This window comes from Dermacentor andersoni, chromosome 6, assembly GCF_023375885.2.
Source record: "Dermacentor andersoni chromosome 6, qqDerAnde1_hic_scaffold, whole genome shotgun sequence".
Lineage (NCBI taxonomy): Eukaryota > Metazoa > Arthropoda > Arachnida > Ixodida > Ixodidae > Dermacentor > Dermacentor andersoni.
The window spans coordinates 33,332,347-33,349,350 of NC_092819.1; the positions used below are offsets into that span (position 1 = coordinate 33,332,347).

Genomic DNA, 17,004 nt, shown 5'->3' on the forward strand with positions numbered 1-17,004 from the left:
ATTTATTCTGCTTCGTTGCTTTGAGGAACCTGAAGGGACCAGTACACGACTTGGGAGAAGATGACAGTTCTTATCAAAAACCAGAACATGAAGAGAGACAGATTGCCTATAGGAACAAAAATACGCAGGTTAATTTAGCCGTTATCTACACCTGTGAAATTAGCTGTAACGAATATAGACCCCCTTGCGAAAATTCAAAGATGAGGCGTAGTGTCGTTTAGAACGTATGCGTTGCAGTATACAACTCACGCATGATGTACTGTGTGTAGACGATCGCGTGGGTGGCGGCCGCCACCAAGAAACGGTGGCACGTGAAGAGGAACACGCTGCCCACGCTGCTCAGCGAGATGCCGACCACCTCGAGTACCACGGCCGAAAAGCAGATCGTTGGCTTCCGGCCGATCCTGCAGAATGTGAAGCGCTCTTCTCACGTCGACTAGGGACACGCCACACAATACATAGTATGCACGTACGTCATTCAAGGATACTCCGCGACTTCCGGTTTACGGTGGCACCATGTTGGGGAACCCATAGGCCTATGCGTGCGCCTGTTAATAAGGTTCCCCAAGATGGCGGAATGTAGCGGAAGCAGACGACAGCAGCGGATGTGGCGTCACGTGCATACTATGTATAGAGGGTTTATAATAGGGGCCCCAGACGTTTTGGGGCCCCAAAGAAATAGCGTCGAAGCCACTGCGCATGCGCGAGACGCGTTTTAGGTTGCGCGTTGGGAACGCTATTTCACCGATTTAGCGGCAGCCCGAATAGCGGCCCCAAAAGCTTTGCGTCAACAAACATGGCGGCACCCATCGAAGGGACGGCTCTAACCTAGCAACAAGCTGGTCCCGATTCGTGGTGACGCGTGAAGTTCGCAAGCTATAGGAGAAGTGACCGCGGTTATCGGTTTCTCTCAAGTAGCATGTGTTATGAAGATTGATTCATTAGGCGCCGCTGATTCCGAATTCGGTTGTGGATATTATGGCTCGTAGACCTAACACGACTAAGCTTGGCTGGTGAAGGCACGTACAGTTGGTTTGCTCAAAACTAAGCGCAACTAATTGTTTGCTGCTTACAGAATAACCTCTAAATTGTAATTAAACACGAATACACACAATTCAACATTACTATTCCTACATAAACTGGTATATTTTATTTAATTATTTCTAATAGCTTTTCTTTGACGACGTAGTGGCGCTGTCAGCGCAAGACGCTATCCGCAAACGCAATGCCCTATCCTAAAGCTCTTCACTCCTGCGTGCCCCAACACTAACACCCGCAAAGCTCTTTGGGGCCCCAAACTATTGGGGCCCCTATTCTAAAACTCTTTAATCTCCAGGATGCAGCTGTATAACGCGCCGCTGTAGCGCGCAGAGGTTGTACAGGCTGTCGGGCTGTATGACATTCTTATGCTGGTGACGAAATCATAGCTTCGATTCAAGGCAGACGCGCGGAGCGCGCTAAACAATAAAGTGCAGCAAAAAATATTAACTCGGAAACCTTCCACTACATGACTGCAACGACCCAACTGACACTTTGGAGAGGAAACCAGCTAGTCGAGGTAATCAAACCAATCAACCGAGCAATTAATCGATAAATAAATAAGTGGGTTTATCGTCTCAACACAGCACAGGGGCTTCGAAGCAAGCCGTAGTGGAGAGTCCATATTAAGTTTGAACTTCTGAGGCTCCATAACGTGCACTTAAAACTAATTAGCAATTACACGAGCGTGTGCACTTTTGCATTTCACCATCGAAACGCATCTACAGCGGTCGCGAATCGAACCCGCGTCCTCGCGCTCAGTAGGAGAAAAATAATAGGTGAACCGAGCCAAAAAAAAAAAAAAGTTGCCCTCAACCGCAGTCAGCGAAATATCAAGACGCTCCTCAAAGAGAACAAAAAAAATTGAATTATGGGGTTTTACGTGCCAAAACCACTTTCTGATTATGAGACACGCCGTAGCGGGGGACTCCGGAAATTTTGACCACCTGGGGTTCTTTAACGTGCACCTAAATCTAAGTACACGGGTGTTTTCGCATTTTGCCTCTATCGAAATGCGGCCGCCGGCATTCGATCTCGCGACCTCGTGCTCAGCAGCCCAACACTATAGCCACTGAGCAAGCACGGCGGGTTCAAAGAGATCACCGTACACGTGTGTCAGATAAATTAACTTTTCCTCCTCCTCGCCATCCACGACGTTGGTTTGGCCTCGCTCGGTCGCTGCCGTGCCGCGAAAGCAAACAAGGGGTCGGAAGCCACTTCAGCATGATTCAGTAGAAGCACCCTACTTTAATTTCTGTACCTCAGCTATTTTTGTTAGCAATGCATAATGGTTTACGTTCCGCGTCCACAAATAACCTATTCAAGTTTATTCGGAAGATGCTCCTTGCCAAAGATTCCGCTAATTAAAGAAAAATGATGGACGCATGCCGTCAGGAGCTACTAGATACAAATGCACACTAACTAACACCATGCTCATTTCTTACCTGTCTGCAGAAAGACCGGATAACATGAGTCCTATGATGGAGCCTATTGTGTAGACAGTCTCGCACGCAGAGGCCATCCACTTGCGCTCGCAGGTAAGGTCCCACTGCGCCGCAAAAAGAAGGGCCACTGATTCATGAAAAAATTCTTTATGCATGTTAAAGTCTAAAGAAGCGTTGAACGAAGACAGGTCAATGAAGGAGCACGCGCACAAAGAAAATGCAAGGTCCTGTCTTTTGTTAATGGGCCTCCACGCCGAGTACACCTTTCCTAAGTGAACTGCATGTTCCTATTGAAAGCATCCAGTCACAAAGGAAGCATGGTTGTACTCGTCGGATTGCCGAAGGCAACCATTCCTAATGCAGTCCGTCTTGTGATAACGTTTCGACGCAGTGTGTTTTCCTTAATTAAGCAAGCGATGACGTAAGCTGTACTTTCTTTTAAGTGTGCACTACGTGGCCACGATGCAAAGCACATGACGCGATCATTCTTGGAGCAACAACGGCCGCCACAGATAGCGATCCACTGAAACGCTCGTGTCTCTAGTGCATGGTTTCATCACGACAGCCACGCCTGCATTTTCCGTGTCACCAGACGAGTAAAGCGCGCTCGCACGTACGGAATTGCGTGCGGTTGCAGAAAAAAAAAAAGTGTGTGCCGCCATTATCTTGGCAAATTGCCTCGCGGGATGGCAATCATTCCAATTATGAAAACGGTCTACTGTCGCTCACACTCCTGATTAATAAAGCATTCGTATTTGACAATCAATGAGATTCTTTTCTTATTCTGATATACATGTATACCATACGGTACAATCCAGTCTTGTGTGGTTATAGGTTCAGAAAAGAATACCTGCATTCGATGAAAAGTGCATGAATTTGCAAAATTACATTTCTATAGGTAATGCAAAAGGATAGAAAGTTGGGCGAGTTGGTACGGTAACATGATCTTGGATTGTAGCGCGAATTTTGAACACAGACACAGAAAGGAGCAGACAGGACGAGCGCTCGTCCTGTTTGCTCCTTTCTGTGTCCGTGTTCACTTCGCGCTACAATCCAAGATCATTTCTGTAGGTCATGTAACTTTTCAGACTGTTTCTCCTAAAGCTCCAGCAAACTGAAAGGGCCCCCGTATAACACGTTCGATCGCACTTATAGCTTACTTTATGATGTCTCAAGGGACGCCGAGATATCTCACCTGCTTTATAATGGACAGTTTTACGTTGGCGGAGACATTGAACACCCTGGCTGAGCATGGCACGGCTACGCGCGTCACATTTTCGTCCGGGCGTTCGCCGACAGGCACCGAGTACACGAGGCAACGGCTCATAGTACCGTTCTCTTCCCTAAGATAAAGAAAAAAAAAGCGTCAAAAAAGTAAAACCATTTGTTTACACGCACAGCATTTCACAAGAAGCCCGCGAATACACTAAAGATTGCCGCGCGACTGGCCGCTCGAGGCACGTTGCGTCTATTCGCGGGCTTCTCTTATGCTTGGAAAAAAACACTTTTATATACCAAGCATTGAGCAATACATAACTGGATCAGAAATTTTTCACGTTGCTCTACAATTTTCATCTAACTATAATAGCTGAGAGGTTGATTAATTAATTGAGACTGATAATGTAAACAAGCGGAGTGCAAAAAATAATCTGAGTATCTCGAAGCGACGGCAAACAACATTACCTTGGCTCTGTCCAGCTATGTGGCATTCGCATATTTTAGAAGCTTGGCTCTAGTTACGTGGTATACAACCGGTATCACTACAGAATCCCTAAAGACTTTCCAACGCAACCTGTATTTAAGATCGCTGTAAATTCCTACTCGAGAGGCATACCTTTCAAATTTGCAATATTATTAGCGTGATCTACAAACGAACGCATCTGGCAACCTCGTTCCCGTTCTGGGCCTGCCTTCATTTGTTTTCAATTTCCCGGCGTTGCTTCACCAGTCTTCATTCTCGAACACGTTGCAAATGTGCACTGCATCAAAGGTGGTCGTTTTGAACGGCAGTCCCGCTTGCCGAAGTTCGCTGATAAACTCACCTTGCGGGCAGGGAGACAGGATATTCAACATCAGTTTGTTTCATTTCAGCGTTATCAATGATTTTAAACGACAACGGGCGCGCCCGCCTGTATCAAACCTTGCGAACGCCCGGCGCATTCAGCCAAGCTCTGTCTATGGTCATGCTCTTTATGAGGAGCGGGCTCACTCCTACATGTTCCAGCCAAAGAGGTTCTAGAGTTACAATATTATTTTAGGGCCTCATTGGTTCTAGCGCGCCGGCGCCCAGTCACTTCAGATGCTGGACATACGTGCCTCAAAGTGAGCGCTGGATTTTCTTACGTGAAATCGCAATATGTCCTACTGAAAGCTGTTTCCTCCGTCCGCTAGGCTGTGTTACGGCGCTGCTGTTCTTCACGCGAAGTTTCAGGGCTCGTTTTCCCACAGGACGCAATGACGGCGCAGTTTACCAGCGCGGTTTCTTTCATCACTAAAGCGCCGGATTTCCATTCCAGACAATGTCAGATTTCTCCGTATTTTGTCAAACCCTGCAATGGCCGCGTTTCGAGCCAATCAGAGACGCTGCAGAGACACTGCGGTTCTGCGAGAAAATCGGAACTGACAAGTTGGCGAGTTCGACAATACGATGCAACTCGACAAACGTCCAAAGTACGACCGCGGTTGCGACGTGCCTGGGGATGTTCGCGTCCCTCCACTCCTCGAGCGTCGTGTTCGCGGGCGGGTCGGGCAGCCGGCACCAGTGGTCCGCGTCAGAGGCGCTCGCGCTATGCACGATGTTGTGCAGCGTGAGGCACACCATGGCGACCATCTCGTACGAGAACAGGGCGCGATGGAAAAAGCCCGTGCGCCCGATGATGGCCGACAGGTTCTCCTCGAGGGGCGTTTCCTCGGACTCCTCCGGGGTGTTGACCCGGCTCGCCATGCCACTGGCCGCCTCCATTCTGGGAAGCTGTTAGATCACCGACAGGTTCAGGCGTCCGAAATTCGTTACCGTGACTTCGAAAGACGAAGATCAAAAGAAAATGCCTCTTCTCGTTTAACCGGAGGACAAAATGCCCCGCTGTAGTAAGAAACGAATTGAGCTTTCGCCACTCGATGAGTGTTACCTGCCGCTGTCGCCTGTGTGTCCGACTTCCGGTACCTCTGGTCCCAATTCTGTTTTTAACTACGAGGCGATACATATATATATATAGTCATATCATGAGAAGCCAACAAATGCGGACACCAAGGACAACATAGGGGAAATTACTTGTGCTTAATAAATGGAATGAAGAAATGATAAATTAATAGAAATTAAAGTGGATTAAAAAACAACTTGCCGCAAGTGGGAACCGAACCCACAACCTTCGCCTTCGCATGGTTGTGGGTTCGGTTCCCACCTGCGGCAAGTTGTATTTTCATCCACTTTAATTTCCAGTAATTTCCCCTATGTTGTCCTTGGTGTCAGTGTTTGTTGGCTTCTCATGATATGACTAATACATATCGGGCCCCTCAGTTAACCCCTTTCTTCTCGTATATATATATATATATGCACTACTCTCGTGAATAAGCTCATTCTGATTCTGAGTGAGTACACACGCCCGAAACTGAAGAATAAACCTTCCTGGTCAGCACTTGTGGAGGCCATAATTTTGCGGACGCACACAAAAAAAAGGACCCCTCCCCGTTTCTTTTCTCTTGCAATTTCAGAGCAGTGATTGTTTTTTTCAACGCCTTTTTCGAGGCACAGCCATGGATAGTGGGTGCCCTGTCCTAGTTTCATCTTATGATATCACGCTGCGCAATCCGATAAGGAATCTCTGGTCGAAGCTTGTAGTGCCAGTTTGTTTACTTCTTTTCCTATACGTAGCCGGAAGCCAATGAAGCCAAAGTTTCAGTAAAGGACACAAAGCCTAACCGCCAGTTCCAGCAGCTTACCTTGCGTATGCACGCGTAGCGACGCTCCCAAGGCCAAGAACTGTTCCACTCTGCGACGGTATGGCTCGGAGAAGGAGAATACCTTGCGAAATTTCGAGAGACTAGGCACAGCGACACCGATCACAGCTGAAAATTATTCTTAAGCTCGTGCTGCTGTGGCACGATCCCCGTGGTCACGCGGCCCACGCACTCGGTGTGATGGCGATGACGGCAGAAAAACAACAACAATGACGACGACGACAACAGCAGAATGCTCCAACTTTCTTGCAGTCGAAAGCTGCTTTGTGTTGGCTGCGTACACCCTGTCCACTATTTTAATAATAGAGAGTTTTAGTTTAGGGGACACAAGCGGCTTGCGTACGCAAGAACTAGGGGCGACGGTACTGCGCATGCGCAGACTTCTACGTCTGGGTCTGTGCATGCGCAGTATCGTCGCCCCTAGTTCTTGCGTACGCAAGGCACTTGCGTTCCCTTAGCTAAAACTCTCTAATCTCACGGGAGCGGCGTCTGCGAGCGCCCCGCCACGGAGCACACCTGCGAAAGCATAGCGCAGGATAGGCGCGTCCGCGCAGGGCGTCCCGATGCCCGAGCGACCCAGCATATTCCCCGCTGTTTATCAGCACATCTACCCTTTGCACACTGGGCAAAAGGCACGGCTTCAGAGATGCTGCAACGACGAGGACTTATATGCACCTACTTCTCATATCACCATCGTCATCATCATCATCAGTCCGTCACCTTCACGCAGTCGTTTTATCATTGTCATCACTTCAGTAAGCTCATCCCACTGTCATCACTCTGTCGTCGACTTACCGCCTTCGTCGTTCCATTGACGTTAGTTTTTCTTCATCATTGCATTGCAGTCATACTGTCGTCATTCGGTCGTGATTACGCCACCCTTGTCATGCCGTCATCTTCACCCACTGGCTATCAGGGCTGCATCGTCAGACGGTCGTCATAATGGTGTTGTGATCGTGCCGTCATCGTCCCTCCTGCTTTATCATCCGCCTCTCGTCATGCCCTCGTCGTCACACCATCTACATTACACAAGTTTCGCGATACAGCCATCGTCACGTATTTGTCACCATACACTCGTCGCCATCCCAATTGTCCTCATGCCGTTGTCATGCCACACGGTCGTCATCACGCATTCGTTGTACGAACAGGTGCACCTGTTTATCTTCCTATGTTAAAAGCTTTTCACCTGCTAACAAATATTGAACATTATCGCTCGGCGCAGGACGCGCCTGCATGTATTGGAAGTTTCTCGAATGTTATCGATGGTTCGAACCGTTTTCTGTTGTCACCGAACCTTGTGTAAGCTTGTGTAATAACCAGACTTATCCTGCGACGTTTGTTATCCCGAAGCAATGTTCACGAGACGTAATCCTCGGCATGGACTTTCTGAGCCAACACGGCGCAATCATCGACCTGAAGTCCAAGTCAACAACGCTATCCGAATACCATGTGATATCGCCGGAGAGCTCGCGAGTCACCGTGCATTGAGTGTGCTTGAAGATCAAGTCGGCATCCCTCCTCGCTCCAGTAACATTTCCGTCGCCACCAAAACAACGGCAGACGCAGAAGGCGTCGTCGAGGAGGGCGACAAACATCTACTGCTAGACCGCGAAATTTGCATCGCAAGAGGAATCGCTCGACTGCATGGAAGAAAAGTGAAAGTAATTTTGACAAACTTCAACCACGAGCACAAAACCTCAGCAAGGGCGCGACGATCGCATACACCGAGGAAATTGTGGACACCAGCAATGCGTCTGTTCCCTCGGATTCTGCCTCATCTACCTCGGCGGCCATAGTTCCCAAACCGGCTTTCGACATCAATCCGAGTCTCCCCATGAGTAAGCAGCAACAGCTCAAAAGTCTTCTTCGACGATACAAAGACTGCTTTTCGATGCCATCGACGATTCGACAAACACCAGTTGCTAAGCATCGCATAATAACCGAAGAATGCGCTCGGTTACTCCGTCAGAGCCCCTACCGAGCTTCGACGCGGAAACGAGAAGCCATAAAGCAACAAGTAGATGAAATGCTATGCGACGAAATCATCCAGCTTCGAAGAGCCCGTTGGTGTGTCCTGTTGTCTTGGTGAAGAAAAAGGACTGAACCCTGCGTTTACTTGTGGATTATCATCGGTGAACAAGATCATGAAAAACAGCGTATACCTGCTCCTACGGATAGAAGGCGCATTGGACATGCTCTGCAAGGCTAAGTATTTCTCATCGATGGATCTCAAGACTGACTACTTGCAAATAGAAGTCGACGAGAGGGATCGTGAGAAGACCATCTTCATCACGCCGGATGGCCTCCATGATTTCAAGGTCATGCCATTCGGACTGTGCTCAGCACCTGCAACGTTCCTGCGCGGAATGCACACAGAATTAGCCGGATTGAAGTGGCAGACCTGTCTCGTTCACTTGGATGACATCTTTGGTTTCGCGGGCATTTCGACAACCACCTTAGGCGGCTTCAGGCAGAACTAGAGGTCATTAAACCAAGGGCTCACTCTGAAGCCAGAAAATGTCGCTTCAATTAAGATGAGCTGTTCCTGGGCCAGGTCATCAGCAAATCTAGAATCCGTCCTGGTCCGCAGAAGCCATCTTCCATCATTGACTTTCAACAGCCAGCCGACAAGCAGAAAGTGCGCAGATTCCTTGGCCTTGTTACGTCTCAACACGGCCAAGGGCATCTATTATACGTTTACCATGAGGCAACCTCACCCATTCATCAGCGCCTATCCAGAAGCCAACGCAGCGTTGACATTGACGGTTGACGGATCAACATAAGACCCCTCTACCGGCACCTAACAACCTGCACTAATGATGAAAAGGGCCAACGTCAAATGCTACCATGGAAACGGCTTCGACCTCGGATTCCGAGATTGCTACGCGCTTGCTAAATGTACGCGGACGAAGATACAGCATCGAAGGTGGAGTTCAGCGGAATGGTGATATATCATGGGCGGGATATTGTGACCGATTCGACGATTGTGATTGGCTGCTATACAGTCATCATATTCCCTAGAAAGTCACTATAGGGAAGACGGCGATATTAAAACCTTTGGAGACCTTTGGTGCAGTGAGGGTGTGCTGACGTGTCCTAATATGAGCTCTGGCGTTTAATATGCTTCTGCACGGATTGGGCTTCCGTATCTAGAGCCAGTGTAAATAATATAAAATAAACCCTCTTTCCTTCATTTCTACTACCGGACGTACTCGTCGATGGGCTTGGTGTATTCCTGGCCCAAACGGCACCTCGAGCCGCAACAGCCTGTGTGCCTATTACAGGTGCTTCGTCAAAGACTTTTCACGCATCGCCGAGCTATTGACATATCTCTAATATCCGACGTCGGATTCCAGTGGGAAACGCCGCAAATCGAAGCATTCTAAGAGCTTAAATGACGCCTACGGTCACCACCAGTACTCGCCCACTTCGATGAACTGCACACCAGAAATGCACACCTAGGCATATAGTTAGGCCTCGACGCCATCCTAGTCGAAAGGAAAGATGGATTTGAACGAGTCATTGCTTACGCTAGCCCGTTGTTGCTTACGCTTCCGCTGTTGAAAGCGGAAGCCAATTATTCTACGACGGAAGAATGGCTTGCCATCATTTAGGCTACCACGAAATTCCGCCCTTACCTATACGGCACGAAATACGAAATTCCGCCCTTACCTATACCTACACTGCCGTATACAAGTCCGGACGGAAGCAGTCTGATGCCGACTGCCTATTGCGCGCCCCCATGGACCCACCGCTACAAGACGACGAGTATGACGACGCCTTCCTAGGAACAATAAGCGCGGAAGACTTCGCTGAACAGCAAGGAGCAGACCCAGAACTATAATGCCTCATCGAGTACTTGGAAGGCCACACCGACGTTGTATCTAGGGCATTCAGGCAAGGGTGTAAAATTGTCTTCATTTTCTCTGCAAAATGGCGCCCTCGTAAAGAAGATCCTCACAGCAGTCTGTGTCAACTACCTTCTTGTTGTGCCCTCAGCGCTGCTTCCACGGGGTCTATACGCCCAACATAACGATCCGACTGCTGGGCACCTCGGATTCTTCCGTACGCTATCGAGGATACAAAAGAAGTATTACTGGCCGCGCCTGACCACCGACGTTGCCACCGACGTCAGGACACGCCGTGATTGCCAGCGACGGAAGACACCACAAACAAGCCCAGCGGCATTGCTGCAGCGAATCGAGCCACCTTGCCGACCATTGCAGCAGATCGGAATAGACTTGTTGGGACCATTCTGACGTCAACCTTCGGGAAAAAGTGGATCGTCGTTGCTACCGACAACGTTACTCGCTAGGCCGAAACCAAAGCCCTAACCAAAGGCACCGTGGCCGAAATCGCGAGATTTTTCGTCGATAATATTCTGTTAAGACATGGTGCCCCGGAAGTTCTGATCATCTGACGTATTGGAGTATTCGAATATGAGGTCGTGTGGGATGCCAATTCGCAATCGCAACGGCTCCGCGCATGACCTCACGTCGCCGACGTGGCGCGTCTTAATCCTTTCTATACCCGCTGAGCAACTTCGGGACTATGTTTCATTGTTGTTTTTTTCTTTCTTTACAACGGGTACTCTTGTTTATCGCTATTGTGTTCATTTGCAGCATCGTCCCGAGGCTGCAAACGTTTACTACAGCAGTCACATTTACCGCTAAGTCGCGACTGATTCTTTTTCTTTTATTATGAAGATCACAATGATGCCATTTTAAAGAATGTCACGTTCCTCCTGTTATTCATGACACACTGAAAGCTGAAACTTGCAGAAGGCGGGCGTGACACTCCGCACAGTATGATATGATGATAATGGTTATTCCGGACATTGGCACATACCCACAACTGCAGGTTGTCCAAGGAGCGGGCGGTAGAACGATAAAAAAAGACTATGCCATGTCCATCTCAAAACATTTACTCTACCTCCTCTGCCGGTTTGTCAGTATAAGCCTGCAAACGGCGCGAAATCGCCACCCTTGCTTGGTTTGCTTTCTCTGCAACTGCTCAGCCTGTTTTATACTCTTTCTCGCCAGCTCCATGTAATGAAGGGAAATCTACCGGTCGATTCACATTCTCACCTATCTGAACATCAAAGGCTTGTCGTCTAGATCTGGCTCACGGAACACCATTCGGACGATGTAATGGGCCAACTTCAAATCTGATATGGAAGATGCCTGCCGCGAGGGCCTACCCTCTCGGTTAGAGCAAACAATTAAAGATACGATGCAAAACGCCACTCGCATGATGACGATCTCTTCCACGCGAAACGACTTCGACATAGAATTAGAGCGACTTCGAGCACTTCGTCGCCGGGCGGAACGTCGATATCGGCGTACAATATCAATCCATGACCTTAGGGCAGCCAGGAGGATGCAAAAGAAGATTCAGCGTCGTATGGATAGGTTAACGTCAGAAGGCAACGTTTTTCCAGACACTTGACCCCCGCAAGCCACTGTCTCACATTTGTAAAACGGTGCAAGGTATGCGTTGCCTTCCCGAACAGCGTTTTCCATTCAAGGCCTTCGCGCTCTTCCAAGGGCGGCAAGGCATCGATGTCGCAGAATACCTTTGTGCGCGGATCGCAGACCAAGCGACTCGTCCAATCCTCCAGCCCGAGATGACGTCCCCCATTCCCGTGATTGCCACATGGACCTTCCTTTTACAATGGAGGAGCTCGATCAAGGTTTGAGTACGGGCTAGTTGGTAGCGCTTGTCTACATCGTTCCTTTTTTGTCCTCCGTCTATGTATGCGCTGTAAGTGACGAGGAGCTCGAGGCGGCACTAGCTCTCTGCAGGTGCTCATCATCTCCGGGTCCAGATGGCATATCAGACCGAACCTTGTTCTATCTCGGAGAATCCGCACGGATAGAATTGTTGAACCTTTACAACTCCTCATGGCAGGAGGGAAATGTTCCTGACGAATGGAAAGTAAGCCGCCTGGTGCCACTATTAAAGCAGGGCAAATCCCCACTAGAGCTCACCTCTTACCGCCCAAGAGCGCTGGCCACCTGTGTAGGAAAGATAATGGAACGGATGATCCTTGGCCGCCTGGAATGGTACATTGAATACTACAAGATTTATCCGATTTCCATGGCTGGTTTCCGATGTGTCCGCTCTTCCATCGACAATGTAGTTGATGTCGTTTCATATGTCCAGCACGAAAGGTCCCGTAAGCGTTTATCTGCAGCTTTATTCTTAGATGTGAAAGGGGCATACGATAACGTATTAGATGAGGCCATTCTCGACGCTCTTGCGACGGTTGGCCTAGGTGGTCGAGTTTTTGTGGATTGCAAGTTACCTACCTGCATGATCATTCTATGTGTTAACTGACGATGGCCCAACTACGCGATGCTATACCAGCAGGGGCGTTCCTGAAGGCGGTGCTCTCAGCCCGACGCTATTCAACCTCGCTCTTGTTGGACTTGCTGAATACTTGCCAACTACCATCAAAATTTCAATATACGCTGACGACATCTGTGTCTGGACTTCGGCAGTCACACGTCCTCAGATAGGTGCGCGGCTTCAAAGAGCGGCAACTTTGACAGCGAGCTACTTCTGTAAACAAGGTCTCAGCATATCACCAGAAAAATGCGCACTAGTGGCATTTGCTCGCAAACCAATGACGCCTTATGTCATCTCAATCAATGGGCAGACCACTTCCTATGTCAGAACCCACAGATTTATTGGCGTAATTATTGACCGAGACCTCTGCTGGAGCCCGCACGTGGCCTACATGAAACGGCGCGTGACAGCAACTTCCCAGTTGTTTAAATACTTGACAGGAAAGACGTGAGGGATGTCAGTAGACGCAATGCTAAAACTCTACAGAGCTCTTTTTCTGGGTTTCTTAAGACATAGCCTACCTGTACTGAACAACACCTGCAAGACGAATATTCGTGTTCTGCAGGCAGCACAAGCTCAAGCACTCATAGTTTGCCTTGGTTTGCCCAGATGCACGTCAACAAAGGCAACTATTGCGATTGCTCGGGACCATCCAATGCAAACTCACATTACGGTGGAAGCCCTGAGAACGCACATCAAACATTTTGCACGTGCCCCCTATCACCACCTTGCAACACTACCTTCAGACAGGCACCAAGCATCATTCTCTAAAACTATCGTCAAGTACAACGACAAACTTCCCTCGGGCTTCACCGCTGCATCTAAACCATCGATACCCCCTTGGTGTCTTAACAGTGCCACAGTCCATCTCAGTGTACCAGGAATCGGGAAAAAGTCTGAGGTGTCGTCGCCTGTGCTAAAACAACTGTCTCTGCTTCTTCTGCACGAGAGGTATCCGGACAGTGTACATATTTATACTGATGGTTCCACAAACATCCAGTGTTCGTCCGGTGCTGTGGTTGTCCCAGCAAGAGGTATTACCATCAGCTTCACGACTGGCCACCCAACGACATCGACATCTGCGGAATTAGCTGCTCTTCGCGCTGCACTTTGTTTCGTCAATTGGGAACCACATTGAGAATGGTCTATCTTCAGTGACTCAAAGGCTGCCCTACAATCTGTGCTATCAGCTCTGCGTCGTGGGCCATTCGAACAGCTCGTTTTCGATATTAGATGCCTACTCCATACGTCACATGAGAAAGGACACCACGTGACGTTTCAGTGGCTGCCAAGTCACTGCGCCGATAATGCCGCTAAGACGCCGATAATGCCGCTCGGGCAGCTCTTGAAGACACACATGAAGAGGTCATACCACTTTCACGGTCCGACGCAGCCAGCAGACTTCGAGTGCTTGCACAAGAGATCACGCTCTCTCTCTATGGTGCACACCAAGCAGCCTGACCAACCGGAGCAATCGTCAATACGACCTGCCCTCTTTGATGCATCTCTGTATGCCAACTGGACTCCGCCGAAGAGAGGCCACTCTGCTTTATCGCTTGTGGCTAGGGGTGGCCTTCACGATATCTTACTCATTTCGCATTGGAATGGCCGACAACGCTCTCAGATCTGCAATGCCTGTCTTTGCGAGGAGACGCCAGAACACATTCTGTGCGACTGTCCTGAGTATAATGTTCAGAGACAGTCCCTGGCGTCCGTTCTAGCGCACCTGGACAATAGACCATTGTCACTTGCAACTATTTTCACATATCGCCGACAGAAGACATCGCAGCTGAAGGCGACAAAGGGGCTACGGTTTTTGAAAGAGAGGGGATTGGACAAGCGGCTGTGACAATGATGTCACGTACCGCGCAACTGACGATGTGTGTGCTGTGTTGTGTGCTCTCTCTCTCTCTCCTCTCCATCTTTCATCTCCCCCATCTCGCTCCCATGTGTAGAGTAGCAAACCGGTTAAGCTAAACTGGTTAACCTCCCTGCCTTTCCTTCTCCACTTTTCCTTCCTTCCTTCACCGGTCGATTGAGCCAGTGATGGAAGGGGAACCAGGAAACGTTTGTCCATTCTTCATTGATAATCCTCTTTTGCGTGGAACTTGTTTAATGAAAAAGATGGCAAATCCAACGATCGCTTGTTGTATTCTAGGATAAGACCTTCAACTTTGTCGGAGCATGTCAATTAAAAGCTATGGAAAGAGACACATGATGCGTACATGTTCTTTTATTTCCAAGAATACGCACAAGGAACTATCTAAACTCTTCGCCCATCGCATAACTATTTGGTCGTTCGGCTTCGCGGTAAGGCGCATGTAACTTCATGTTCTGCACCGTGTTTTGTAGCATAGACGAATACGTGCCTGCCCGACAAGGCCCTCCTTCTTGTCTTTGAGAATGCGCATCGGTCCAGTGACACAGGTACAAATACCGCACACTACCACAGTGCGGGTTTTTATATACGCCCAGCCTTAACCACGCTCTCCCACACAGGCGCCCACACAATTTCAGACCCCAGGGGCCCTCACCACGCAACCTTGGACTACGCATTTTTTATTGCAATGATCCATTTTTCATTACAGCATTCCCGTATTGGTCCAGTTTACTCGGTGATAAATCAACTGGAAAAGCCCGTTTCGTCCGAAAGGTGACATAGCGATGGCGATGGTAAAGTACTAGACAATTGCACGAAATAAGTTTCATAGTGCTAGCGGCCATATAGAGTGCAGTAAACATTAAGACAAGAACCATCCTCGACGTTTGCCTAAGTCAATACGAAGCATTTCTCCTCTGCACGTGGCGCAAGTCCCGAACACACTCGCGTGCTCCCGGGGAAACGCTTACTGGAGGACCGCCACATGCAAGGGCCGCGACACGCTGACGACGTACGACCGGAACCAGAGGCAGCCACATGCACTACACGCCGTATCAAATTAGTCTTCTACAAAGTGCTTTCGAAAGCCCGCGTCTGCGTACCGCAAGTGGCGGTCCTCAAATCGGCGCTGCTTGGTCTCGATCTGTTCCAGGGGCCGTTCGCTTGCCGTGCCGCGGTTCTTCGGCCACTCGTCGCTTCTCTTGTTGCTCGAGCCCCACGGTTACGCCTCTCTCCTCGGCCCATCGCTTTGCTTCCTGCCTCGCAACTTCAGTACGCATCGCAAACCTCTGTGGTCTCTGCAGAACCTTTACACTATTACTCTCCTCTTCCGCTTGATACTTTTGAGGGGTCATTCTTGCACCTGCAAGTAGAGGCCTGTGCACAACGTAGTCCAGTTAGCGCAACCCAGCCACGTCTATGTCTAGCGTCCACACACATACTGGGGAGTGGAGCATGAGGAGGCGCCAAGTCACTAGCGGTGAGGGAGCGGGCGCATGGGAGGTGCGCACGCGTGAAGCAAGGAGGGGCCGCGCCAACGCCGGCGAGCGAGCGGGGGCATGGGGGGCGCGCGCATCGGCGACAAACTCTGTGACCTTGGACGGCCTCGCGTTTTACCTTAACTCCGACGAGGCAAGGAAATGCTTCGCATTTATATTCCCTTTCTAGCTAAACAAACATGGTGTCGCGCGCGCACAGATCAAACATGAAGAGATCTCATTCGATGACCGCGAGCACTAGCCGTCGCAACACTGGCGTAGTGAGGCGCGCCGGAAGCGAGGAACGCTCGTTCTTGTCCCAAAGCGAATGCTTCATGCTGCCTATATCGCTTCACCGCGTCTCCGAAGCTTTGATTACGCGAGCTGCAACACCAGGCGTGCGAAACCCAGCGTCCATGAAGCCACCAGCCGTCTCGGTCGGCCTTTACCCGTGACACACAGCGCACCTTACTTGCAGCAATTATTGTTTGAAACTCTATGCTTCGAACATACAGCCCGCGCGGGCCGCGCATGCGCTCAACCACGCAGACAGGCATGTGCAGCCATGGCCGTGCTAGAGGAGACGCACGCTCTCCTTACCTAGCGCGCTCACAATCACGTGATCTCCAACATTTGGCGCTCGGGAAGACGACCAACCCTTTGGCTCACCGTCGCAAGCTTCCCCCGTGCCGTCAGCATACGGCGCGCAGGCTGCTCATACAAACCGCACTCGTAATTTTTTCGAAATATTTTGGCGATGGAAACGGCGAAAATTCAACTGGAGTGTCCATGTAAGTGCTGTAGAAATAAAAATATTCGCTTTAAAGAGACCACAGGTGGTTCAGCAGTGGACGAC

General features: G+C 49.6%; 1 protein-coding gene across 9 annotated transcripts in view; it reads right to left on the bottom strand.

The window, feature by feature from the left end:
- Positions 1–16,979, bottom strand: part of LOC126521812 (solute carrier family 22 member 6-B-like) — a 50,050-nt gene extending 33,071 nt beyond the window's left edge. Inside the window, exons 1-5 of one of the 9 annotated variants that reach the window (XM_072288679.1) lie at positions 15,774–16,979; positions 5,177–5,446; positions 3,679–3,826; positions 2,484–2,587; positions 250–404 (exon numbers count right to left, since the gene is read on the bottom strand). In XM_072288679.1, the coding sequence (XP_072144780.1) occupies positions 250–404; positions 2,484–2,587; positions 3,679–3,826; positions 5,177–5,445 (676 nt within the window). In that variant the 5' untranslated portion in view covers position 5,446; positions 15,774–16,979. Of the gene's footprint in view, positions 1–249; positions 405–2,483; positions 2,588–3,678; positions 3,827–5,176; positions 5,771–15,773 lie in introns of those variants that run through there. The other 8 variants (XM_072288678.1, XM_072288681.1, XM_072288682.1 and 5 more) reach the window with 8 other exon arrangements.
- Positions 16,980–17,004: the final 25 nt, after the last annotated feature.